The sequence below is a fragment of the Cinclus cinclus genome, chromosome 13 (assembly GCF_963662255.1).
Source record: "Cinclus cinclus chromosome 13, bCinCin1.1, whole genome shotgun sequence".
Lineage (NCBI taxonomy): Eukaryota > Metazoa > Chordata > Aves > Passeriformes > Cinclidae > Cinclus > Cinclus cinclus.
The window spans coordinates 11,217,767-11,245,061 of record NC_085058.1 but is presented as its reverse complement, the minus strand read 5'-3'; the positions used below and the strand labels follow the sequence as shown (position 1 = coordinate 11,245,061).

Genomic DNA, 27,295 nt, shown 5'->3' with positions numbered 1-27,295 from the left:
GTGTTCAGAATAACAGTGTCTGAGACCTCCACCTTTTCCTATTTGAATCCTCCATGATATCCCATTAGGTCAGAGGATGAATAATGTTTTTATGAAGCTGTAATTAGTAAGTACCCTTCTGTATGGCCTGTCATGCTGAATGCAGGAAAAGGGCAAGTTTTATTTTAAATGGAAGTCGAGGATGGCAGTGACCACAGAATTAATGCTTGAGCACAGTGCTGGGAATTCTTCCATACCATAAATGTTAGACTTGTCCAGTGGAGGTTACAAAAGTTTTCACTTCGAACCCGAATGTTGACTCCTTTCCCTTCAGGTTTTTTCATTAGCATAAAATTGTATTTACATTCCAAACAGGAGGCTGCTTCTAATCCATCTTCTATTTCGATTAAGATTGCAATCCCTCTTTAATTACATCCTTTCTCACTTTTTGATGGCTTTTGCCAACTGGAAGTTCTTAAAATGTCCAGTTTGTTCTCTTTGCTTTTTTGAATTCATTCCTTTTTATGTTAATGATTCATTACAAAAAATGGAGTCACTGCTTTGACACATCCTCTAGGACAGTGCAGTATGTCTCATCATATGTTTCTGATTATCATTATAGCTCTGACAACTAAAAAAAAATTAAAGTTTATCTTTTGGGTATAACCAATAAGAGTTCTTATGTTAAGCACTATGAGCATTATGTCTATCATGTACATTTTCAGATATGGATGAATGCAGCATCAGGAACATTTGCCTCAATGGGATGTGCATCAATGAAGATGGCAGTTTTAAATGCATTTGTAAACCAGGGTTCCAGTTAGCATCTGATGGACGTTATTGCACAGGTAGGCACAATAAATTATGGTTCCCAAGACTTGTGAGTCCTGTCTCTCTGGATAGCTTCAAGAATAACCTTATTTCCTTATAGTGATTCTTGGGAACAAGAAGTGCTGGGCAGAGTTCTCAGTAGATATCCTGTTTTGATCAGCTGGAATTATTTGTCATTGTGCAAGACAGTACTCAGTCTTCTCCACGTTATTGAGCAACCACCCCAAACAGCCAGTGGGAAATATTCTTTGAGCAAGGACTGCATGATCTGACTGAGTTAAACTCTGGGGTTTTTTTGCCTATCGTGTCTTCTGCAGATTAGTTCCAAAATATGTCACATTTTGTGTTTGGCCTTTGAAAGTATACTGCCTTTGGCCACCCAAACATCCTGGCTTATTGCCTTTTTTCGGGCTTTTCTCCCATTCCTGTCTGGGTGCTCCTAGTCAATACAGCATCTCTGAGGAGTGCCCAGTACTCAGTGTGACCAAGATGCAGTCACGAGCACCACAGGAAGATTGTCTTTCCTATTTGCTGCACTAGCTGAACAATAGCCCCTGTGGGAGACACTGCAGCCTCCTGGTTGTTAGTTATGTCAGAATTTTATTCTGTCCCATCAGGAAATGGAAATTTTGTCTATATAAATCTTCATGGTTTAACATGTTTTACAGGCACAAAGCAGAAGTCAAAATAAACAACAAAGAAGTGGTGGGCCAAGTTACTTATGGTTTTCTTTTGAAAAATTTAAAATCTTTTAACTCTTTGAATCGAGGCGGATGAAGTACTTCATTACATTTCGGCAAATTTTTAAAAATGACACATCTTGTGGACCAGTAGCAAAAGTAAATGTTTGAATAATTTGGTTTTGAGAGTTAGTGGCATGAAAGGTGAATTAATTTGGATCCTTTTGCTTATTGAACACTGTACCAGTCTAAAACAGACTTTAGATCAAAATCAGGACAATAAATCATGTAAAACATCTGAAATTTCTCCTGAATTTGTTAGCTCTTGCACTAGGTATGCAGGACAGTGCTACCCAGCCTTCAAGTGAGGGAATCAGGTAACTCTAAAGAGATGATCCCATTCTGGCTTTGTGAAAGAGTTGCTTTGGTTGGGATGTTCTTTAGTTTCTCAAGTGAACTATGGTGCATTACCATGCAAGTGTCTCCTTAGACTAACTGCTGCTGGCTGTGTTGCCTGCAGCCTTCACACAGAGCAATGGCATTTATTTCAGTTCTAACCTGTTTTCCATGTGGGATGTGTGTGCTTTACCAAAGCTTGTTTTCCAGCTGGTCTGTGTGTGGGATGTCAGTGAGACTTCAGTACCCATCAGGTCATGGCACATCAGCCAGTTGTGTTCCCAGAGATCACTGGCTGCTCTCTGTGTAATTAACAGGGATGTGACTCACAGATGCAAGCTCAGCTGAGCCCAAATGCTTCTCTTTGTTTTTGCCTTGAGTATCTTTTGGTATTTTTTAATTTTTAAATTTTTTTTTTGTTAAAGTACATCAGTCTGTGCCCTGAAATGCCATCCAAAAAGGTAACTCTCTACCTGACTATGTAAAATACAGTGATGTTCAGCCTCTGTTATGTGCCTCTTGGCTAGGAGTATGGATACAGTCAAAAGGGGTTTCTGGCCCTAGAGAAATGTTACTTTTCTGCATTAAAGGAGGAATATTTGAAAATAATCAAAAATTGCAGAGAACACAACTGATTCCTACTGAAAGTTGGAACAAAACTTATAATAAAAAGGAAGATTTCTCCCACTGCTTTTCAGCACTTGCAGTAAGCCTTGCTCTTTATGAATGAGCATACAAGCATTTATTGCATGCTAAAGTTGTTACTGGGTCAAAATCAAAGCAGATTTTGAAACCTGGACACCCTAATTACACTTTTTAACCTCTTCTTGTTTGTCTCCCTTCTTCCATTTGCCCAAAGTATATGAAACAATTCTCAGATCTTCAGTAGCTACAGGAGCACAGCTCTCTCTAGTCATGTTACTAAATTTTTAAGAGTTTGATCTTTAATGTCTTCTCCTGTATATTTTGATGTTTGTCCTTATTGAGTCCTATCTGTACATGCCAAACGTGAAAAGTAAATAATTTGTGTCCTACAGAACTGCAAATCTTTGAAACACTCATTATTGACACTGCATATCCCAAATTTGTTTGTCAAGTGCATGCATTAGAATCTTACACAAGCTAAATAAAACTCTGTGCAAGATAAGAAATCCTGTTCACTTCTGGTGAGCAACAGAAAGCAGTCTGGGAAATGTTCAGCTACTAGTGAGGTAAAAACCAGGTCATATAACCAGAGAACAGATTGTATGGCTGGCATGTGGTTGCCTCGTGTGTGAGGCAGTGATTGGTTGGTGAGATGGATGGACACCACACAATCAGAGAGCTTGTTCAGTGTTTTTGTTGTCCAGATAAAATAATTTAGCTTGTAATTGATAATGTCTCTTTTGGGTATCATGGACAGGAGTTGTAATTTGTGTTTGTCTGTGTGCCAGGCCACTGTCTCTTGGCAGAATTCAGATGCTTTTTGTGCAATGTTGGCAGATTTTGTGACACAGACTTTTTCCTTGAGACAAGCTGTTGTGGAGGTGTTGTTTGCTTGCGTTAACACCAACAAACTCTTGTGTGCTGTAGCCTTGTTTTTAGTGCACACGATGTTTTTTGTTGTCAGATTGGGCTGTGCAGTGAGGGCAGTTGTTGCATGGCAAGAGGATCGTGGGTGGAAATATGCAATAAATCAAATAGGTGGCAGAAAGATCAGCTGACTGGACATGAGCCAGCAGTGTGCCCTGGTGGCCATGAAGGCCAATGGCCCCTGGCCTGTGTCAGGGATGGTGTGGCCAGCTGCAGCAGGGAGGTCATTCTTCCTCTGTGCTTGGCACTGGTGAGGCCACACCTTGAGTGCTGTGTCCAGCTCTGTCCCCTCAGTTTAGGGAAGATGTTGATGCTTGAGCACATCCAGGGGAGGCAGCGAGGCTGGTGAGGGGCTTGGAACACAAACCCTGTGAGGAATGGCTGAGGGAGCTGGGGTTGTTCACCTGGAGAAAAGGAGACTCAGGGGTGACCTTATCACTCTCTAGTGAGTGATGACATTTCTGACATTTCTGCAGCAAATTAATTTCCTGCCTGAGCAATTTTGATATGGAATTGAACATGTGTTTCTGCCAAACTAGGGGATCAACAAAGGAATGGAAGGGTGCAATTCATTGCTTCTGTAACTGGGCTTGTTTGATGCACTCTAAGCTGAGTTTTCAGCTCTTAGGAAGGGCTTTTAAACCAAAGATGGGGATAAAGTAATTAACACTTAGTTCCATAAAATTGGAATTTAAGTATAAGTACAGGGCATATGCTTGGCTGTCTGGTAAAAAATTCCACTTAGACTTCTGAAATAACATGCCAGAAAAGAATGTTACACCACAGTCTTGTATATTCACTGAAATACAAGACGTGCTAAATTTATTCACCATTAGCTTCTTTCAATGATGATTTGCTTGATTTTTCAGAAATATTTATATCAGGCATGCAGAACTTTGAAGCATTATTTCTGTTCCATACATTGTTTCATCTTTAGATCGGACAGGAAGTCCTTAAATTGAAAGCCATTGCAAGGCAATTAAAAATAGTAATTTAGTAGTCTGAGTAAATTTTTCCTGCTTAAAACTAGAGGACTGTGTGTACCCAGTTAGCACTACTAAGCAAGCTAAGCAGAAAAGGCAAAACTCAATGATCGTGGAGAATTAATCCGTTAGTTGATTTTCCAGAACCAGGTTGAGTAATTTTAAGTTGTCCAAATGGTGACTTTTGCCACAGAAGACAGCAGAGCATTCTCAAGGTTAGAAATCTGGACTTTGTTCCTGTGGGTGAAGTTGATTTTTTCTGTGGAATCTCGGGTCTAGTAAAAGCAGAGGCTTTTTACCTGTCTTTACAGGAACCGGGTCTTCAGTGGACTTGTACCATTTTAAGTGACCCACTTTACCTTTAAAAAATTCTATAGTGGTATTTCCAACACATTCATACATCAGTACAAAGGAAAATAGAAGGCACATTTCACCCTTTACTAGCTTAAAAAATCTTTTGTTTTTTTTAAAATGAACTACAGGAAATGGGAAAGAAGAAATTTTGCCTTTCTGTTTCTATAAATAGGCTTCAAAAAAGAAAGCTTTTTTCCTTTTTTTTTGCTTGTCGGAGAATCTGTCGTAGGAGTTCAGTGTTGTTTACCAAAATAACTGTCTACACCATTAAATAGCATGGGCTCATTTTGAATCCCAACTCCGTTTTTGCCTGCACTGAGTAAGGATTAATTTAAAAGTGTGAAAATTTAAGATTTGTCTGAAACAGAACAAAAGATTGCAGGATGAAGTAAAAATTGTTTGAGCCCATGTACTTAAATATAGCTTTTATTTTAAAACGCAGTTTGAAAAAGGAATCTTGGATCATACAAGCCACTTTTTATGCCAAACAACACAAACGAAGTAAAACACAGAGGTGTTTCACTCTCAATTTGCCCTTTTAAGGCCTGAAAAAAGGAAATTGTCACACACACTGTCTCTTGTATATAGTATGGAGAATTGTTATGAAGTGATTATTTTATAAAGGTTATACATACTTCCAAACAATATTTATAACACTCCTTTTCTTTATCATTTCTAAAATAATAGTATGCTCTCTGTGTCTAGAGAATGATCTTACTATTAGCAGGATACACAGCCTATATAGTTTTTTTTTTACTACTTTTACATCTCTTTTAACATTTGTATTTTAAAGTTTCATCCCTGTATTTCATTGCTATAGGCCTTATTTTCCAGTGTGCCATTGTTGGGCAAAGATGGTGGCTTGTGCTGGGCAATTGCTCATGGCTCAAATCATTAATGAATTTCTTTCAAGGCTGGAGTGCAGTCTATTAATTGAAAGTTTATAAAATGGACTGTAATGGGCATCCAGTAGTAAAACCCAATTGTTATGCAGATCACCAGAGAGACAGAGACTTTGGGCAGGGGCTGACTGGGGAGATTCTGATGTGAAGTAGGAGGAAAGGAAATTTCTCTGGTGGCCCTGTGAAGGCACCTTTTGGGCAGGGTGAAAGATTCCATTTGCTATTTGGATTGATTTCTTACTGCATGTTACTGTTAATAGGAAAGGGAATGTCCTGTCGTATTCTGCACAAGTGCTTTGTCTTAGCAGCCAGTTTCCTCCTTCCTCCAATTATGATTTTGCCTGAATGACCATCAAATCGGAATGTGTAACTCTTGGGAACAAGTTAGGAAAATGTAGTGCCTTTTATTCTCCAAGAAGAGCAAAATAATTTTGTTGTGTTTATGTCTACTGAATCTGGCATTTTCTTTTTCTATTTCAAAGAAAGAATTAATCTTTATTCCTAGCAAAACCTTTACTTGAACTACTTTCCATTTACCCTTGATATTTTTCTATAGGATATATCAAAAATAAGCTGCATAAATGCAAACTTCAGCCAGGCATCAAACTCTATGTAGTTTAACTTCTAATACAGCTCATTCTGTTCTCCAACAGACATCAATGAGTGTGAGACAGATGGAATATGCATGAACGGGCGCTGTGTGAACACTGATGGCTCTTTCAGATGTGAATGCTTCCCTGGTCTTGCAGTAGGACTGGATGGACGTGTCTGTGTTGGTAAGACAAACTTAATGGAGTCACAGTTAACCAAGGTTAAGATATTAGTGCTAGACTGATGGACAGATCAAGTTTGAATGTAGAATTTACCATTTTTTCATGCAATGGTGGGTAGTAGTTATAGTGGATATTGATAGCTCTGGAACGTTTACTGTAAATGGCCCATTTTGTTCTGTTTTCATTTCCTTTTTGTTTAAAGAGAAGAAATGTGTGCGTCAAATCACAAGGTCAGGTAGACTATACAGACTAGAGGTGACTAGTGCTGCATCAATTCTGAGTAGGTGAGAATTTGCCCTGTTTCTGTCAATGTAAAATTCTTCATTTGCCATTAAGCTTAAAGATGTAATTACTCTATCACCTCTTTTTAACATGGGATGTACCCAATTTTCTGCCCATTTATGTACAAGCTCAGTGTTTGATTATAAAATACTGCTATGCGTGAAAGCCATTTATAGGCCAGTTCTTAAAGAAAGAGAAGAATCATCCCTGGACCTGAAAACATAAACATATGAAGTCTTATGTACTGGAATAGCATTAATGACTTTTCCTTGGGTTTTTCAGAAGCAAAGAAAGAACAAAGACTTTGTCCATTTTCCCCACAGCTTCTCACTAGTTCAAGGTTAAGAACTGATTGTTTCCCTAGTAGTTCACCAATGCATGCTAAACCATTAAATGCAGTGACTATTTGTATGCCTTAATTCTTGGGAGCGTGAGGAAGAAAAATTTCCTGTCCAAGTAGAGGGAGGCATATAGGTGGCTGGAAAACAGTGGGAAATAGTGAAAGATACTTTGTTTTGACAGCTATTTTTTAGTGTTTATGACACCCGAACTACATTTAATACTTGTTATAATTTATGGCAGGATAGTTGGCTATGGCAGGATTAAGAGAGATTTCTTCCCTCAGATACACATATGCGAAGCACATGCTATGGTGGCTACAAGAGAGGACAATGTGTGAGACCATTAACAGGTGCAGTTACAAAGTCAGAATGCTGCTGTGCCAGCACTGACTACGCCTTTGGAGAGCCTTGCCAGCCCTGCCCAGCACAGAACTCAGGTATGCCATCTTCACTGGTAAATCTTCTAATTCACGAATTCTGTTGATAAACTATTTTTAGAAAGGTAAAAGAAAGTTTTATATTAACATTGCAACTGAAATCAGGAGATTACATTGTTGTATAATATGTTAGATACTTTGAGCAACCTTTTGTTTTCTGTATATTTTAAGACTACCGGAGTTAATTTTTTAAAGCAACGGTAAATTGCGATATCTGCCCCCAGATTTTTTTATGCACATTACAAACAAACAGCACATTTTCAGACAACAAACTGTATTTTGGTAGATGTATATAACTAAAATATTAATTTTAACTCAAGTTACTAATGGAAAAAACTTAATGCATTAATAAATAGATTCAAATCCTTTTGTACACCTGTCAGTCAGATGTTTGCTGCATGACTCCTATATCCTTCAAGTGATCTTCTGAAGTAGTTTATTCAGTACCTTGCCTTTGGGTAGTCAATGCATAGACAAATGTCCAGTTCAGTTTCTTGTGGATACTTGAGTCTGTCACTAAAATCCCCACCAAGTGAAGTTGTCTGGGACATAACTTTTCTCTGAAAAGAAAGCAATCCTAACCATTCCAATGGGCAGAAGTGTTTTAGGAAAACTCTTCTTCCAACAAGACAGCTGACACAGTCCTTGCTGTGAAGCCAGTAAATTAAAAATGCCTTCGTTTTGTGGAGGTGACTGACTGCAGGTAGCTGGTTTGAAACCTCAGTTTATTATGTGTTCCTTGTCACTCAGCAAATTTATTGTTGCACATAAACAAAGTATACAATATGAATGTAGTTCAAAAGCATGCCATACTACCATGGTGTTTGGTCTGGAGGCAAAAACAATTCTAGATTTATTTTTAAAATTTCTTTTAACTGATAGCTTTATGAAAGCATTAGGGAGCCAAACCAGTTGGAACAAATTAGGTGGGTAGAGCTGATGTGAGCTATTCAGCAGGAACTTGCTGATGACCATTTTATAACCTGGTGTATTGTTTAGAATGACAAAACACCGAGGACATGTTAATGAAATAAGGAAGAGCCTCTAGTGATGTTAGTGGGCCCTTCTTGTTGTACAGTAGAGTTGAGATCTTCTACAAATACTGCACTCTGTATCACTGACTTCTGTGTTATGCTTGATTACCTTTATGGGAACATTTACATGTGTGTAAGCTATTTTTCCTGTATTATTTTCCTCACCTCTTCAATTCTCAAAAAATGATCATCTCATATAAGGTGAAGTGTAGCATTTATTTGGGCTTTTAGTGGGGGAGGGAAGGAGGAGATTTCTTAGAGAAGCATTGTATCAGAGAGACTGAAAAATATTCCTGAAAGGAAGACCTTTGTGCTCCTCAGAAACAATTTGCAGAAGCTCCTGCCATTCTAGGCTAAATTGTGTTCAGATCAGATCTGCTTTTACATGCAGTGACAGTGTTTATTTGATTCAGGCAAAGGTACGTATTGATTTGCTGGTTATGTTAACAGTGGGAGATAAGTTGAATTACATTTTCTCAGAGAGAACACAGCTAATTCCATAAATATTTTTAATATTTATTAACTTTATGAGTGTAAGTATTTTGGCTGTTACTATAATGCAAATGTATTGAAAAACGTTGACCTATATGGCAATAATTAATGCTGAGCTGACTCTCAGTTCATGCTATTAATTGTCCTGAACTAGAAAGAAGATCTTGAACTCAGCAGTAAGTGAGAAATTTGAAAGCTTAGACACATATTTTAATTTATTTTTTTTTAAGAATAAGGTATCCTGGATCTGCTGTGAACTCATAAAGACACTCCTGCTAAATGTAGTCAAATATGGGGCAGTTTTATGGGAAAAAAGTGTTCTGCTTCCTGGTCTCTTGGAACATGCACCTTGGGCAAGGGCTTGGACATAAAGTTCTGGAGAATCTTGCTGTGAATATGCTATGGTTCATTTGTGTAGGAGGACCAGCATGAAGTTTATGTCTATTCTTAAATGCCACAGTTCATCATGTGAAGTTTTTACTCATCCATCTCCATAAGCAGATTCAGACCCTGAATCTGCTAAAATGCTTCACAGGTTCAGAATACTGTAAGGTTATTAATGTTTTGAGAAGAATTGGAAAGCATGTTACTTCTTTGAAATAATTAATTGCCATACTGTAAATGGTGATGCTGAAAGCAATGACCTAAGAAAGAATATTCCAATAAATTTTTAAATATTTTTTCCAGCTGAATATCAGGCTCTGTGTAGCAGTGGAACTGGCATGACTGCTGGAGGAAATGGTAAGATCACCTAATGTAATTCAAATTTATATATAGCACTTTTGTCTGAAAGTGTTACCTTGATATCCTTAATTTGTTAGCCATGCTGGTGGGGATAGTGACAGAAGAGAATAGTAGAAAGGCTTAGGGTGAAATGAATGGAGCATGGAATTTCAAGATCATGCCATTTCACCAGTGGGGCCTCTCTGGTTTACATCATGGAGTGTATGTAAGTGCCATTATAAAATAATGAAAAAATTATGAAAAATGTCATTACCTACATGACTTTATATGTAAGTCATATTTGCATATTTCAGGTGAAATCATCCTGAAGAATAAAGCCATATTGAACATTGATCTTACTCATGTTTTCATCTGTCAAAATACGCTAGGATTTGTTTAACTACAGAGAAGAAGGAAATGATTACAATAAAATTATTTGTAATCACAGAACTGTGAAACTGCAAAGTCTTAAGTCAGCCAATGCTCACTAGTAGATTTGCTGGCAGTATATAGGGAAAAGCACTCAGAAAGGAGGGATATTAATGCACTGGCAAGTGATGCCATCTGGAAATGCTATGAATCAGGAGATACAGGGAGTATTAGTACATGGGCCTCTCTAAATCTAATCTCTGATAAATGGTTTAATATCCCAGTTCTTACCTGCAGTTGAAAGTTTCCTAAATGACCATGGGCTAGTGATAAATCAGTGATAAAGACATGGTTTCTACTCTTGAGTGTGATTGTTTAGGTGTGAATTTCCTAATCAGAACTATATAATTATAAATATAGAGCAGCTAATGTTAATGATACTGGAAAGGTCTTCTTCTAAGTTTGAAGAATTAACCCCTACAAGCCTTCAACAACTGCTGCTCTGATGTTTGGGTTTTTTACCTTTCTGTAGATATTAATGAGTGCTTATTGGATCCTGATCTCTGTCCAAATGGAAGGTGTGAGAATCTGCATGGGACATACAAATGTTATTGTGACCCTGGATATGAAGTAGACTCAACTGGGAAAAACTGCATTGGTATGAAATGTCTTCTCCTCAAAGTATTTATAATGAATCATCATCTTCTTTCTCAAACTCAGTTGGCTAAACTATCCAAGTCTATACTTCCATTCTTTTCATAAAAATAGAGGCTGCAGCCTTCTCTTGAACATGACTGATTTGACCAGTGTTCTGGTGAAGTCTGACCAGTGCCTTGTATAGTCATGCCAGGAATTCTCTGTTTCCCTATGGAATATCCTGCCTAAACTGATTCTAGAGTGCATTAGTCTTTTCTCAAATACGTGTTATACTGTGGGATCAAAGTCAACCTCTAATTGGTAGTTACATCCAGAGTTCTGGTTTCTAGCATGTTGTTGTTACTGGTCCCTAATTGCAGAGTTTTCAATGTGATAATATTTCATCTTATTTTTCTTGTTCATGTTGTCAAGATTAATTTAGCCTTGCCTGATTCTTTGTATTGGTAATAGCTTCCAGCTTGTCCACAGTTTTCGATTCAATTCATTTTTTACTTCCGCATTAAAATGAATATTTTATAGGACCCGTCCCAAGTCTCATCCCTGAAAGCGTTTTTAATATCCTCACTTCATCATGATTATTCTCTTTTTTTATATATCCTACTGTAATCGCTCCTTTTTCCAGCTCTGGAACCACCTTAAAATTCTTACATTCCTTTCTATTATCTCCAGCTTATATAATAATTTTATTTGGGTTCTGTATTCTCTACTTAAACCTAAATAGCTTAAGTCATGGGTGTTATCCCAGTCTAAACAATCCATTATCTTAAAAAAAAAAAAAAAGTTGATTTTTCTTAGATAAAAATCACACTTTAATTCATCCCATTTTCCCTTTTGCCTCTTTGGCTTTAACTATCCATGTCGTATTCCAGTGTTTGCTTGTAGCTGATGGCATCTCTTCTCCCAATCCATCTGTGAGTTTTCCAGATGCTCCCCAGCCCACCCTGTTGTAGCCCACGTTCATGCTCCATCACAGCTGTTTCCCATTCTCCCGTAATGTTGCACCTGGCCCTCTCTCAATTTTTCTGAACTCCTGTGAAGCTTCCCACATGGTCTTTTATTCTGCAAGTCTCCCGTCTTTTCCTAGCACTTTTGCTGTTCCCAGCTGCTGCACTGACCCTCTGAGTCTTCCCAACTTCTCTCAACACTTTCTGAGGCCTCTCTGACTTAGCCAATTGTTCTTGTTTGCTCTTTGGGTCTCTCCTGGTCTTCACCTGCTATTCATGGCTCATTGCCACCTTCTTGCAACTTCTCCCTAATGACCACAGTTCTTCCAAAGATTTCCTCAGGGTTCTTAAATTTAGCACTAGCAATTCTATTTAAATTTTTCATCCCTGAAGCAAATGTAGACTTATATTAGCCTTGTTAACTGCAACATCTAAGACAGTTCAGAGCCAGCTTGAAAAAAATGGTGATTTAAAGACCAGGATGATCAGCATACCTTTTCAAACCAATCCACTCCTTGTTTCTGTCATGACGGTGGATGCTGCTGTGCAGCAGCTCATAGAGAGCATAGACCTAATCCACAATAAAGGCAGGATGAAAGTGGGAATCCCAGCTTTCTTTTGAATGGTGGTGTGGCTGTCACATACCATCAATATGTGAGGAAAATACGAGGTCTTGTGCAAACTCTTGTGTGTTGTCTACAAGAAGAATCCAGTATTCATATTCCACACACACCGCATCCCCCTGCCCTATTTGTCTCCTCGTAAAAGTGGCTTTTGGGAGGGAAATTCTGTCCTGACTTCTATTCCAGAAATGTTTTATTTCTTAAAATGTTCTTTATTTTCATTATAGATATTGATGAATGCGCACTGAACATGCTGCTTTGTGACAATGGGCAATGCAGAAATACCCCTGGAAGTTTCACCTGCACCTGTCCAAAAGGATTTGTATACACTCCTGATCTAAAAACTTGTGAAGGTAATTGGTAACACATTCTAGTTTTGTTCATTTGTATTGTTCTCAGATTGTGCCAGAATTACTTTGAACCCTCATGAGGATATAATGTGTAAACCTAAAAAAACAAAAATAAAATAAAAAATAAAAAATAAAAACAAACAAACAAACAAAAGAAAAACAAAAAAACCCAAAAACAAAACAAAAACAAAAACCACCAAAAAACCAAAAACCTCTGCCATAAATAAATTCTATGGGGAAGTAGGAGAATGAGGAGGGAGGGATAAGGCCAAAATGAAATTATTAGATAACCTTATGGGATAGCCTGTATTTACTCTCCCTATTTACTATTACCAGTGAGCCCACACTGTGCCAAGGGTGAGAAGAACCAAGCTTTACAAATCTATTGTGAGAGGAACAGAGCCAAAGGGCTCCTAGTTTGAGCCCTTTTTGAGCCACAGACAGGTCTAATGTGTTAGTGTGTCCTTGGGACACATGCATTGTTAGGCTGTCGTGAAGGGTTTCGTAACAGAAAAGGGGAATATCAGCAAGACTGGTTATAAGGAAAACTTTGTCCCCTTTTTCCTAAACTGAAAAGAGCCATATGTATTTTTCTGGCACTAATAGCAGTGTGTTTCTTTTCTAGATATTGATGAATGTGAATCTAACCCCTGTGTTAACGGAGTGTGCAAAAACACACCAGGTTCTTTTGTTTGTGAATGTTCTCCTGAAAGCACGTTGGATCCAACCAGAACCATCTGCATAGGTATTTATTTCTCTGAAGATTTTATGTTTGCTGGTTAAAAATGTCCAGTGACATGTGAACATTGTACACCAGGTTAAGAAAATACTTTAAAATAACTTTTGTAGATTAATTTAGTGGAAAACATAACAGAAAAAATGTTAAAAAGTGCTTGTTTTCACCATCACTGTGGGGACATAAAGTGCTCTTGGGAGCTTGGTGGGCTTCCATGTCAAATTTGAAAGAGAGGCAAACATTTTTTCTAATCAACACAGAAATGCTAGGACTAGTACTTCAGGTCTGTGCTCACCTCCTTAATTTCCCCTGTAATAAGGTGAACATGTTCTAATTAGGATCTGCTCTCTGGAAAGAATTTTGTATTTGAGACAGAGCATGAGCAAGGTATGTGTAGTCCAGACCAGCTCAAGAGCATCCATGGACAATGCTGTGACTCAAATACTCTGTGGGCTCATAATTTCCTTTCTTGCCTGATCTGTCAGGACAGTAATTTATAGCTATTTTCTTGTCAGTGAAGAAAGCTGGAGGACTACAGCTGTCTGATCCTTAGCTGTCTCCTGCCACTTCCTATATGGGAAGATAGCCAGACTGGGGGATCTAGTAGAATAATGGAAGATGTAGCAAGGCTTCATATCTACTCTGTTCTTCTGCATGTGCCCCTAATCTGAGTCATAATCAATACAGGGACTCAAGTCTTGAGTGGTGTTGACATATTCCCTGTTAAGGACAGTAAGCATGAACTAGAATTTGCAAGAGCTCTGTGCAGGGATGATTTCAGGCTACAGTCCAGCATAGAGAAGGTTAAATTAAGAGATTTTAAAATAAATTTAGCTATAATGTGGTAAATTCTAATGAAAGGATGATTCTTTTTCATGATTAAATTCATATGCTTGTAAATACAGTAATGCATAATGCTAGAGAATCTGCATGAAAATATATTGTTTTTTTCCAAACAGAAACTGTCAAGGGTACCTGTTGGCAGAACATAGTCAATGGAAGATGTGAAATAAATATCAATGGAGCAACTCTGAAGTCCCAGTGCTGTTCCTCACTGGGTGCTGCTTGGGGAAGCCCATGTACACCATGTGAACGAGGTAATGCTATTGATTTTCCTCAGGAACCTGGGGCTTTTCCTCCTCTGAGGCTGAGATTGTAGAAGTTGGGCACAGGCTAGACAAATAACTTAACTTGTTCTGTTCTCTTATTCAGTCCCAAAAAAGAGAAGTCTTAATATTTGAGAGGTAGCATGTAGCTATAAAAGGTTCTAACTGGATTTTACAGTTAATATTTACTTGTAAATATTTTACAAGTTTAAGCACTGAAGAGAAGGGACCACACCTATAATCTGTAACTGGCAGCCTTACTTTAGCATGGTTTGTCATAATTAGTGATCTGGAGTTCCTAATGATGTAGCAATAAATGCATGTTCCCCAGAGATCCCAAGGAAATGTTCACAACAAATGGATCTTTGGTGTGGTAATGAAGGGAGGAGAGGGAGTAGCCCTTGTTATTATACTCTGTAGATTAACTGATGACCTGGAGAACCATACAGTTGATCAAAAAATGGATTGAGGTTGCTGCATATTCGTTTGGTAATTTCACTGCACTGTGGGATGAGCTGGGAACCCAGGGATAAGCTGATGAATGCAGAAATGTGTTGTTATTTCTATATCCTGAAAGCTGCTAGTTTGCTCAGATCTTTGGTTAATTTCATTCTGTGTGTCTTAACAGGATTCATCCTCATTCATCCATGGTAAATAGGGTTGTAATGTGCTGTGATTGAGTGAAATGAATTAATTGGTTCAAATGAAACAGAAATCATAGCCACTTTTAGGCTAGCTAGCTGAGACACATGGGAAGCAAAAGAGGATAAAGGCTGACACTCTATATAGTTTGTGTAGCTGCCCCATCTTATCTCTTTATTATTTCAGAAAATACTGGGATACTGTCTAAGCACTCAGATTTCTCATAGCAATAAACTAGATAATGTTTCACATGATCAGTTTTGCACAATAAATTAATGGTGAGTTTTGGATGGTAGTATTCTGAAACTTCACTTCTGTTTGTTTTACAGACCCAATATGTCAAAAGGGATATTCAAGAATAAGAGGAACATTGTGTGAAGGTATTTACTGTTGCCTTAACATAAATCAGAGCTTGAATAAAAAAATGCCAGTGTTTTGATTTAAGTGGTTAATTTAGCATAGAGAAACACTATGCCAAGTTCTTACCTTGTGTTGTTCCATTGACTTCATTAGAGTTATGTCAGGGATGAATTTGGTTTCAGTTTGTTTAACATTCCTGCATACTCACAGTTTATCTCAAAGCACACACTTGCAAATACAATGTCTACCAGTATAAGGAGGCAGCTCTCTCTCTGCAAATACTGTTAACTGAGTAACCTGTTTTTATAATTATGTGTCTTATATATACTACAAAACATGGCATAAGTAATGCAGTATGATAAGCCATTACTGTGCTTTAGAAAAAGAATGTTCAAAGACTGTAGTTCACAGTAGTTGGTTTTTCTTTTTCCTAACCTTTGCTTTCTCCCATACGACGTTATGTGAAATCTTACACATTCCAAAACATAATTTCACTGTCCTTTAAAAAAAACCCAAACAAACATCAGGACACAGTTATACTTTGGTTAAAGAAAAGGTTAATATTTTACATGTGTAGTTTTTTGCTTGGTATGAGATGACTCTATACTTGTCTGTGAGAATTGAAGGTCCCACCCTATTTCATCTCTATTTGAATTTATTTGAACCCCTGGAAAAGTACTGCATATTTACATAATATGCAGAAGCACAGAGAGTCTCAAACTGCTGTGGGTCATCCTGACTGACAACATCTGACATGACACTGCAGTTAAAATATTTTTTAAAAAATTGCTCCCATATGTTGCTTCCATAAAGAAACTTTGTTTTTTTTTCCCTTAAAAAAAAAAAAAGAAAGAAAAGAGGAACACCCTCACACATACTGTCTGCTTTCCAAATGATGACTGAATACCTTGGCACGTCTGTGCTGCAGACCCACTGTACATAACTTATCTGACCTCAGCAACACTTTGTGGAGTGTGTAAGTGAAAGAAAAGAAAAAAAAATAAAGTGGGCCCACCTATCTCTCTTCACAAGGAAAGTCTTAGAACATTTTCAACACTGCTGGGATGGAAAGTTTACCCTTCCAAGATACAGACATAACTGTTTTCGGCATTTCCTTTACCAGCACATCGGATTACATCTATTACATACTTAATCTTTCTCATTTCTATGAGACCTGGATGGTCCCAGGTTTTTCAAAGTAGTTTCCTTTCCTTGTAACCTTCCTGAAGCCTTACTTGGTTTTCAACCAATGTAAGCATTTTTCAAGACAGGGAAAGGTCTCTAGGAAATCTACTGGCAAGTTAGAGACAGGAGTAAGTTTAGTTCCCAAAAGGTGATAGTCAGTTCTCCCATACACAGCCCATGTAAAATGAGTAATAGATCTTGTGCAAGGAAATAAGCAAACTAAATTGGCAGCATTCCTCTCATTTACGGGTGAGCCCTGGAGTTGTCAGCTGCAATATTGCTCACAGGCTGTGAACAGTGTTTCAGTGGTTTCTAATAATCCACTGGCTTTACTTCATACCTTCCAGTCAATTTGCAATGTCTGTTCAAGGGCAGAGGCCGCTGATTTTCCCCCCATCATTTATCCTCCATCGTGCTCCATGAGGTTTGAGAGATGCAGTCTCTTTCCACCAGGAGTTTTGTCTAGAGGCCTAACCATGCCCAACCTTCCCACTTCTTGGTTACTCTGTATATGAGTATTCATCTACAGATTGCAAGTCATTCTTTTTCCATTTCTTATTTTTATCCTCTCCTGTCCTAAAAATTGTCACGCTTCATCTTGCAGCATGTTTAATGCTGGAAGCTTTTTCCCAAAGGCAGTTGTGTAGCATATGCTTTCCACAAAGGACATGGGTGGGAGGATGTCACACTTAGATTACTAAACATTTATTTAAGCTCAAGACAAGCTAATGCATATAATCAATTTATCCTTACCCAAAAGTGCTAAATTTGCCTTTTAAATATAGAAATACAGTTTTTACTTACTGGAGTTAAACTCTGTGTGTAGTTATAAGGAGATTATTTATATATATATATAAAGTTGCTAATTGCTGACAAGGCCATAGGGTCAGATTTCAAATGGTATTGTAATTTCTAGACATGCAGATAGAGAAAATTTTCAAAAATCTTGAAAAAATACTGAATCTAGTTGGAATAATGCATAGTGTCATTTGCACTTACCTTGGTTTTTCTTTGCCCATTTGCTTCAAAAATCTGGCCCACAGTGAGTATGAAACTGGATATAGTTTTAAACACCCCTCCCCTTTCTGTTACTTTTGAATTTAATTTCAGTATATGTAGGAATAGCTAATAGCAACATGTGTTATTTCTGACCATCAGCAGTTTTCTGTAATTAATTGGATCTGGCTGACTTGCTTCAGGAATTGCAAATATTCTGAATTTTTCCAGGCCATGAAGACTGCTGTGTTTTTTAATTTTATCCTAAAAACATTACAGTGTTATTTTTTTCTTATATTTTTGCTAGTTTGTTCATGTTTAGTATCCTAGAGATTACTCTTACTCACTTCTTTTTTTTTTTTTTTTTCTTTAATAGATGTTAATGAATGTGAGGTGTTTCCTGGAGTCTGTACAAATGGGCAGTGTGTCAATACCTTGGGATCATTTGTTTGCCAGTGCCCCAATGGAATGACTTTAGATGCCTCTGGACGGACTTGTCTTGGTAGGTGTTAATTCCATGTACAGGTCTACTAGGGAAGAGCAGAACGATGCAGTGACCAGTGGTTGCACTGTATGTTTTCTAACAAGAAAGGGAAATGATTTTTGCCCATTTTTCAAATGGAATTAGAGCCATGAACTTCCAGTTCACCTGGAATAGAAGCAGGTCCCAGTGGTAGTAGTGAAAGCCCATCACCATCTGCTAGCTGGTGAATAGCAGTGATTTAGTTCCAAATTGTTCATCTGACAAATCCCTACAGATCATCCATGCTCTTAGCACTCTTCATCTGCAGCCCCACTGAAACCACCTTCCACAAAGGCTGGAATAGTGGAGGCCACACCATTGTGGGCTGGGACTTGGCCACACTGTGCACTTCGATGGAGTGTGCAAGAGAATATCCAAGTTTTGTATGCTGTCCGCCCAAAGCACCTTTGTCCATTTATAACAATAATGCCCAAGATTTGCCTCTGAACAAGGCATAGCTTGTAGTAATTAAAAGGCCATATATATGTATGACAAGCTGGAATGTTTAAAATCCTTTTCTGATCCAAAATTTACTTCAGGTGTTGAGCACCATTTTTCAGAATGGTGCTTTGAACTTACTTCAACTGTTAATTTCTGAGTTTAGCATTAATATTTTGCTCTTAGGAATTATGCAGCGATCTTGGTATGCTCCTCTGAGTCCACAAAAAACGTCGAGTGAGCTGTCCTGTGAAGGGATTTTGGAAAAAATTCCTCTGCGGTGAACTAAATTTTCTCTTTCTTTCTCAACATGTTGTTAAACTGCCCAACAGACATTCGCCTGGAGAGTTGCTACCTGCAGCACGAGGACGAGCAGTGCACGTCCCAGATCCCAGGCCGGCACCGCATGGACGCTTGCTGCTGCTCCGTGGGGGCAGCCTGGGGCTACGAGTGCGAGGAGTGTCCTCTCAGGGGAACTCCTGAGTTTGAAGCTCTTTGCCCGAGGGGACCTGGGTTCTCTACGAAGATAGAGATAAGTGGGAAGCCTTTCTCTAAAGGTATGGGATCAGTTTGTGGTTAATTGCCAGCAAATCCTGATGGCTTCTGCTTTTACTCTTCCATCAGACAGCTCCTCTGGGTTTGAAAATTCCAGTGATAGGCACTTCACTCACCCTAAGGCACATTTGGAAATCTAGTTACATTTAATGGCAACTGAAGCCCAAATAAAATATAAGAGAAGTTAGTTTGTGTTAGAGACCATTAAATACCATATAATATTGCAGCCTCAAGAGAAAGAATTTGTGTTTCTCACTAGAGAGGTTAAATTGTGCCTGACGTTGCTTCCTGGTATCTCATAGTACAAGAACTAGAACAAACTGGGCAGTCAGCTTTGGATGTATTGAAAAAGCAATCCTTACTTGTGAAGGGTGCAATAACTTTAATTCAATGAATAAATGGTGAATAATTTCGGGAATTTCTTGTGAAGCTACTTGGAGAAGTATAGGAAATATTTTCCAGGATGATGGCTCAAATCAGAGAATTTTATTTACAGTAAACCAAGTTGTGTCATGACTCTTGTTGGTAAACTTCCAGCATTAAATGGGAATCACACAGTGACACCCCAGCATCATATGCTGAAAGCTGTCTTTCCAGGGTTACCAGTGACATTAAACTGGACAATGTCAGAAGTTACCCAAAAACTAAACATCATGAAGTTTGAAATGAGGGGATTATGTATATATATATATATATATATATATGAATGACAATTGCTGTTGTTAGTTTCAGCCTCATTTTATGAACTGTTACTAAGCCATTAATTATCCATAAAGAAAAGTGACATGTGCTTTTACTTATGCTCGTTATGTTTTCTGTGACTCATGGAAGTCACATCTTTTTCTCAGAAATCAGAAGACAGAGTGCTTCTTTTGAAAGCTGTCTTTGCCTTCATCCTCTATCCACTGAAATCTTCCTGAGCTTGAGATCAGACCCTGCAGGAGAAAGGGGGGACTAATACCATTCTGTAGCAGAAAGTGTTCTTGGCAATTCCAGCATAAAGTGTCTACACTGTTGCTTAGGGGGAAGTCAGTATCAGTTTATGTAGTGTGGTCTAATTTTCCTGCAAGGAGGGGTCACTGCCATGAAAAAGAATGAGATCTGATGTCAGCATTGCTCTTTTGTGCACTGTTTCTGTATGCAATGGTAACATCATATGTCTGCACTATCTCATTTTCAGACATCAATGAATGCAAAATGTTCCCCAGCCTTTGTACCCATGGAAAATGCAGAAATACCATTGGCAGTTTTAAGTGTAGATGTGACAGTGGATTTGCCCTCGATTCTGAAGAGAGGAACTGCACAGGTAAATTGCATAGATATCTCATAGCTTTGAATTGAAGAAGGAAAACTGAACTCCTCTGAAAATCCCGTGAACGTGTTTTGTCTTACAGATATTGATGAATGCCGCATCTCTCCTGATCTTTGTGGCCAAGGCATCTGTGTCAATACTCCTGGAGACTTTGAGTGTGAATGTTTTGAAGGCTATGAAAGTGGATTTATGATGATGAAAAACTGCATGGGTATGTTTTTTACAGACCTTAGATGTGCGATATTATGCTATGTGTTAGTATGCTGTGCATGGTTTATTTGGGGGGTTTTTTTTAAGGTTCGATTGTGCTTGGGTTTAGGTCTTTCATTTTGTGAGCCTTATTAAAGCTAACTTTAAATGTGAATTTTCTGCTTCTGCAAATTGCCAAAGCCTATATAAGCAAGGGACAGGATTTTGGGTTGTTGAATTTGTCCCCACAATCCCCATCTTACTGACTGGGACACCACCCTGAACTTTGAAGCTAAGGTAAATTAAAATTTAGAAGAAGCTCTTTTGAACGACTTTCTTTTGCTAACTGCATTATGGTGTAGTTAGATGATTGGCTCTAGGACAGGCTGCAGGGTGCTGATCAAGGCAGATGGTGCTGTGATGGGTGAGGGGCTGTGGTGAGGGATGTGCTGGCCCTGCACTGATGTACCTCCCTTTCTCCCCACAGACATCGACGAGTGTCAGCGCAATCCCCTTCTCTGCCGAGGTGGCACTTGCATCAACACAGAGGGAAGTTTTCGGTGTGATTGTCCTCCAGGCCATCAGATATCACCAAATATCTCTGCATGTGTAGGTGAGACATGCAGGCAAAATCAAGACTGTGCATAGCATTTCGTGCCTCTCTTGTGCTGTGCATTTGCAGTGTTTGCTTTAGTATAATTTTCATAAAAATGTGTTCCTCTTTTTCTTTTGCAACAGACATTAATGAATGTGAGCTGAGCACCAACCTGTGCCGAAACGGCCGTTGTGTCAACCTGATTGGAAAGTATCAGTGTGCTTGCAACCCTGGATATCAGTCCACACCAGACAAGCTGTACTGTATCGGTAAGGACAAAATCTACACGGGAGCTCTAGCAAACAGGGAACATAAAATGCACTGAATTGTTTCAGTTTAATAGATATATAAAGGAATTTTTAACCATGAATGAAAAAATCTATCACAGTTTGTCAAAATAGTATGCAAAATCTCCAAAACATGCACATCCATTTTTGGGAGAAATGAATGAAGTTGTGGCAGTGCTACACTTACCTGAGTAACAGATTATTTTGCCTAGTAAATCAATCATAAAATGCATAGAATCACATACTATTTTAAGTGCCCCAAGCCTTCAGACTTTGGTGATTAAGATGGAGTAACTTGTTAGATTAGTTATATATTTAATTAAAAAACATCATTCCTGCTGGACCATGAAATAGAATCATGTGGTTCAATTGCATACATTCCTTCTACTGTGCCATGGAAAAATCCACTGGCTTTAAATCTGCCAGGCAATTTTTTTATCTTGATCCTTTCAAAAACTTTGTTGCCCTCATGATCCTGTGGTAACTCAGTGCTATTTCTATATGTAGAAGGACAAGCACAGATGCATTTGTACGTGCAGTCAGGTATCATCTCTTTCCATCCCTGGTTTGCATAAATCCAACCCAGTGTCTAGCTTTGCAAACACTTGAATGTTAACGTGCAAATGCCAAGGGTAGAATCTGGATTGATGTTGTACTGCAAAGCTGACTCAAAGTGTGTCCTTGAAATATGCTTTAAGGTAAAAGGTATTGTGGGTTTAACTGTAATTTTCTCCTTTTTAGATATTGACGAGTGCAAAATAATGAATGGTGGCTGTGAGGACTTCTGTACAAACTCAGAGGGCAGCTATGAATGTAGCTGTAAACAAGGCTTTGCACTCATGCCAGACCACAGAACATGCACTGGTAAGGGAGATTTGGGGAACTTTTCTGTTTAAATGGTTTATTTCAATAGTCTAAAAATTAATCTTATTTTTTTAGGTTAAAGCTATTGTGGCAAATACATTATTAAAATAAGAAAATAAATGGAAAGTTAAGTTTTTTTTTTTCTGAAGTAAATATCTCCAAAGCATCAGAATTAGGCAACTGCAGAAGGAAGTGCTTTGGAGGGAATTGGCTCTTAATAATTTCAGAAAGTGTACAAGTTGATTCTGATTTTAAGAACAAAAATCTCTAATTTTTTCAGTAGAAGGTAAAGTTTCCCCTTTAAGGTATTGTAGTAGATCCAAATCCAAAACATGCTGAAGACCATAAAAAAAATTATCATGAACAGAAGTCAAAATGCTGTGCATGTGTATTGTATGGTTATGATGGAGAGAGGATAGACAGAGACACTAGAAAATCAGCTGATTGCTCTGTTCTGTGATTTTGTGGTATCTGCTCTTAAACAAGCAAGGAAATTCCTATTTTTAATTGTTTGTTTAGTCAAGTGCAAGTATTAATTCAGAGCTGAACGACTTGCTGAGAAATTGAAATCTGAATAGTATGAATCTTTCTTAGGAAACAGGTCTTCTGCACTCTTAAAAGGGTTTGTGAGAAAATATTCAGAGCTCTCTTATGGCTGGGTGTTCTCCTTTGGGAGCCTGGGAGTCATAATCCCAGGAAGTGAATTGTACTTGGTGATTTCCACATAAATTACTGGAAAGATAGTTCTACTCTACTTTGCTCTTACTTCTTGCTTCATAGCCACTGGCCTGATGAGGCATGTGAATATTTGCCAGCTGTTTGCCAATTCCATCTAAGAGCTCCTTGAAGAACATGAGAATTATAACAGGGTTAATCCCTTGGAATAGAATTGCCTTTATAGTTGAACAAATGGAGAATTTTCTGTGCTGGATTATTAGAGCCTTCACATTTAGAATTTGTAAATATTTATAGACCTTGAACTAGGGTCTCAATTAGCCTGAGGCTACTCACTACCATTCCAGAAGATAAAAGAACCCTAAAGCACAGCAGAATGTAGTTTCTTCCCACAATGTAGCTTGCTCTGTCAGAATGATGTAAATTAGCCAGCCTTCAGCAAGTATCAGACCCTCATTCAAAGAAATAATTCAACTAGAAAAAGTGCAGATTTGATTGACCCTGAAAACCTAAAATATTTAGATTAGAAGTAGTTTGCTTTAGCTCAAGTTTCTAGAAAAGGCAAGCTTTTACAAAAACTTGCCCAAACATTGCTGTTTGGGGCACTTTTTCAATGCAAAAACAAAACCAGTTGATCAAAATTGTGCCTAAGACAGAATCTAATCCAGTGAGAGGATTAGAGTGACATGAGAGGGAAGGGAACGGGGAGGGGGGGGGAAGCAGAGTCTCTGAGCTGCTTTTCTGTTTTCATCTTCTTGATTTGACTTGGACCAAATGACCCAAATGTGCACTTGGACAGCATTTAAGATCTCAAGTCTGCTGGCTAGATATAGTTCTGTCTTTACTCCCGCTTAGCCTTTGTCACCCAAACACAACTCTAAACCCTAAACCAGAACACATCATTTACAGCACCTTCCTGCATATTCAACTAACAGCTTTGGAAGAGGAAACTATCCTATTTGTGTTCTCAAAATCAAAATGCAAGCATCTGCCTTTGCTGTGGGGAGGTGATAGATTCTCTGTGGCTTGTCCACACATTAACCTGACCCTAAACATGTCCGTAGAAGTCTGTAGTCAGATCTTACTTTAGTTGTGAATTTCTACATATGTATTTCTACATAGCCAGCCTTGACTCTGAAAAACAGAATTGCCATCACAGGCCAGCTGTAATAACTATTAGCTATTAATTTTTATACTTCTAATAAGGACTTCAATGCAATAGCCACACATAAAAAGGTTCAAATAGCAGAAGCACCAGACATCTTTGGATGTCAAGTCAAATCTAAGAAAATATCCAGAGATGTTAGGGGTCACTTTCTCTACCCTATTAGTATTGAAAGTACTTCTTCCTTCTCTTGAAAATATGTTATTTACGTGTGTAAACGTCTGGTGAATATTCAAAATCCACATAATAAAGTTTTGCCTCTGCACAAACTAACAAGAATAAAAATAGTGTGTGACATTTGCTTTCATGGCACTAATATTTGGTTTTACACTGTTAGATGTTTTTGCATGGTACAGGATAAAATAGGACTGTGACCTTCAGTTGTGAAACACCTATTTTACATTTTCAGTTTTCTCTGTCTGTGAACATGTCTTTTGTCTTTAACATCACACAAAGCTGGAAGCCATCACAGAATATATTTCCTGGTAATTGACCTGGTAAGAATGCTTTGCAGTTCAGTAGTAGGTCACATTTGAATTGGTGAGGTTATGCATAAATAATCAGCTCAATTAGGAGAAACAACAGGCTCTTTGTCAGCTGATTTTCCCCCAACTGTGAAATCCCTATAGTGGCAGGTTTGTAAATAAAGTTCTTTATTTCTGTCATTATTATTCCCATTTCTAGAGCTTAAATTTGCATGTTAATTCAAATTCCATCCCAAATTAACATTTTCAGGCTAATGTCCATGCCAACATTATTTGCTTGTTAAGATAAACAGGGACTGGTCAGCCTTCTTCCTTACAGAAGTTGTATGTCTACCCAAGCCTAGCTGCGAGAAATACAGCAGAATAATGAACATAATATTTTAAATTAATGTGAGTTCATTTTCTGCAGCTGCATAATTACTGCAATCCACAATAGACTGCTCTCATAATGAGTTACACCCTTTCTCTTGGAGAGGATTCCTGAATCTTGTCCTTTTTGTGCTGATTTTTTTCCCATGGTATCACTAGGCAGAGATTCTGATTTCTGCTCTTGCTGGTTCGTGTTGGTGCTGACACAGGAAGATTCTAGGGATTTTTACAAGCAATACTAGCATAACCCAAGGGGCTCTAAAAGATTCCAGGACTTACCATGGTTGCCTGAATACAATAAAGTATCTGCTTCTGCAGCTTGTCTCCAATCAGTGATGGCAATTTTATGAATTGAGAAAATAACTTTTCATCCTAGATGATATAACTATATGGCTGGCCTGGCCAGTCAGTTGAAATGCTAAATAAGACCATAACAATCTCTTAGCGAAATAAATGTATGCACTGTAATTATTCCTATCATGAGTTGAACTGTTTCCAGTTTGTCACCACCCTTGAGATCTGTAGAGGTACTTTTAATGTATGATGGCTTTTTTAAGATCTGTAAAGTTTTGTATTTTTGTCACTGAATTTGACTTCAGAGCTTCCATTGATTTCAACAATGATGGATTATATGCAAGAATTCCCAATTATATGTGGCCTTGTGGTGTGACAAAGGTTCCGTTGGAGTTATTTTCTCTGAAGGAAAAGTTGGTTCCTGTTCCTCCCACTTGAGTCAGGAAGGAATGTTTTGTCACTGACTTTAGCTGGAGACAAGGAGCTTACTCATCAGGACAATTTTGCAATGTACTGCTCAGTTACTTACAAGGATTCAATCTTCACCATGTTTATCAGAGCATTAAAATATTTACTTGCTATGATGATGGTTCATTGCATTGGATAAAGGCAATGTATTTAAATCTGATTTTCCCCTGTAGACATTGATGAGTGTGAGGACAATCCTAACATCTGTGATGGAGGCCAGTGCACAAACATTCCAGGAGAATACAGGTGTCTTTGCTATGATGGATTCATGGCATCTGAAGACATGAAGACTTGCATAGGTAAGTGAAAGTACATATATTCCAATCTGCATTAAACATGGAAAAAATATTTATTAAGGCACTCTTTCCAAGGAGACAAATGATATTTGAAGAGTATTGCTCTTATCTCTTAGTTTTGGTCACCAGGCCATAGAATCAGCCCCATTGCACAAATGCAAATCTGTAAATCCCTGTAGATTGGGGTGCAGACATGATCTATAGCATTGCATCTTTGGGTCCTCTTCCAGTGAGGTTTTTATTCACCTTAGATAAAAGAGTGCTTGCAGAAAGGAAGTGGATGATGCTGTGGAAAATTTCTAGCAAGATAAATCACCAGTGCTGATTTAAACTTGTCTCTGAGACAAAACTATCTGGAAGTGTTGTGCCTTGGTAGAACAGAGTTGTGAAACAGCACATCTCCAAAACCAAATTTTAACATTTTAATTTAAAATCTTCAGTGTATTTCGAGAGCAATATCTGACAAAACTAGACAATGCATGCATGCATATATAATTGTATGCAGACACATATATGTAGAAATAATCAATAATCATAGTCATTCTTTGGATAATGTACTGTACCTTAGTGTCTGTTTCTAGGAAAAGCTGGCATTAAAGATAGATGCAGATATGGTAATATGACACTGTTAACCCAAATCTCAAAATGTGTGCTTCTATGCTAGGTAAGGAATAATTACTATAAGCAGCATTTTCTTTGCATATCTAGACCTGGTTTTGTATCAAAATTCATATCTAAAGAGATTTTTCCAGTTACTTTCTAAGAATTGTATTTAATGAATCTTAATTCATGGGATTTTTTAGATGTTAATGAGTGTGATCTGCATCCAAACATCTGTCTGAGTGGAACCTGCGAGAATACAAAAGGCTCATTTATCTGTCACTGTGATATGGGATATTCAGGCAAGAAAGGCACAACTGGTTGCACAGGTAAGTTTTAAAGCTTAATAATTAATTTTTACTTAAACTCATGAGTCTGCTTTTCTGGTGTTTAGAACCTCCTCTCTCTGTGCTTCTTTTCACTTGTGCTATTT

At 38.0% G+C, this 27,295-nt stretch overlaps 1 protein-coding gene across 1 annotated transcript in view; it reads left to right on the top strand.

Moving 5' to 3' along the window:
- Nucleotides 1-27,295, top strand: part of FBN1 (fibrillin 1) — a 146,194-nt gene that overhangs the window by 73,990 nt on the left and 44,909 nt on the right. Inside the window, exons 14-31 of the mRNA XM_062501768.1 lie at nt 705-827; nt 6,351-6,473; nt 7,378-7,530; nt 9,744-9,797; nt 10,681-10,806; nt 12,600-12,725; nt 13,348-13,467; nt 14,418-14,555; nt 15,536-15,586; nt 18,124-18,249; nt 19,041-19,265; nt 20,444-20,569; nt 20,658-20,786; nt 21,252-21,377; nt 21,503-21,628; nt 22,388-22,510; nt 26,140-26,265; nt 27,066-27,191. Of these exons, the coding sequence (XP_062357752.1) occupies nt 705-827; nt 6,351-6,473; nt 7,378-7,530; nt 9,744-9,797; nt 10,681-10,806; nt 12,600-12,725; nt 13,348-13,467; nt 14,418-14,555; nt 15,536-15,586; nt 18,124-18,249; nt 19,041-19,265; nt 20,444-20,569; nt 20,658-20,786; nt 21,252-21,377; nt 21,503-21,628; nt 22,388-22,510; nt 26,140-26,265; nt 27,066-27,191 (2,247 nt within the window). The remainder of the gene's footprint in view (nt 1-704; nt 828-6,350; nt 6,474-7,377; nt 7,531-9,743; nt 9,798-10,680; nt 10,807-12,599; nt 12,726-13,347; nt 13,468-14,417; nt 14,556-15,535; nt 15,587-18,123; nt 18,250-19,040; nt 19,266-20,443; nt 20,570-20,657; nt 20,787-21,251; nt 21,378-21,502; nt 21,629-22,387; nt 22,511-26,139; nt 26,266-27,065; nt 27,192-27,295) is intronic.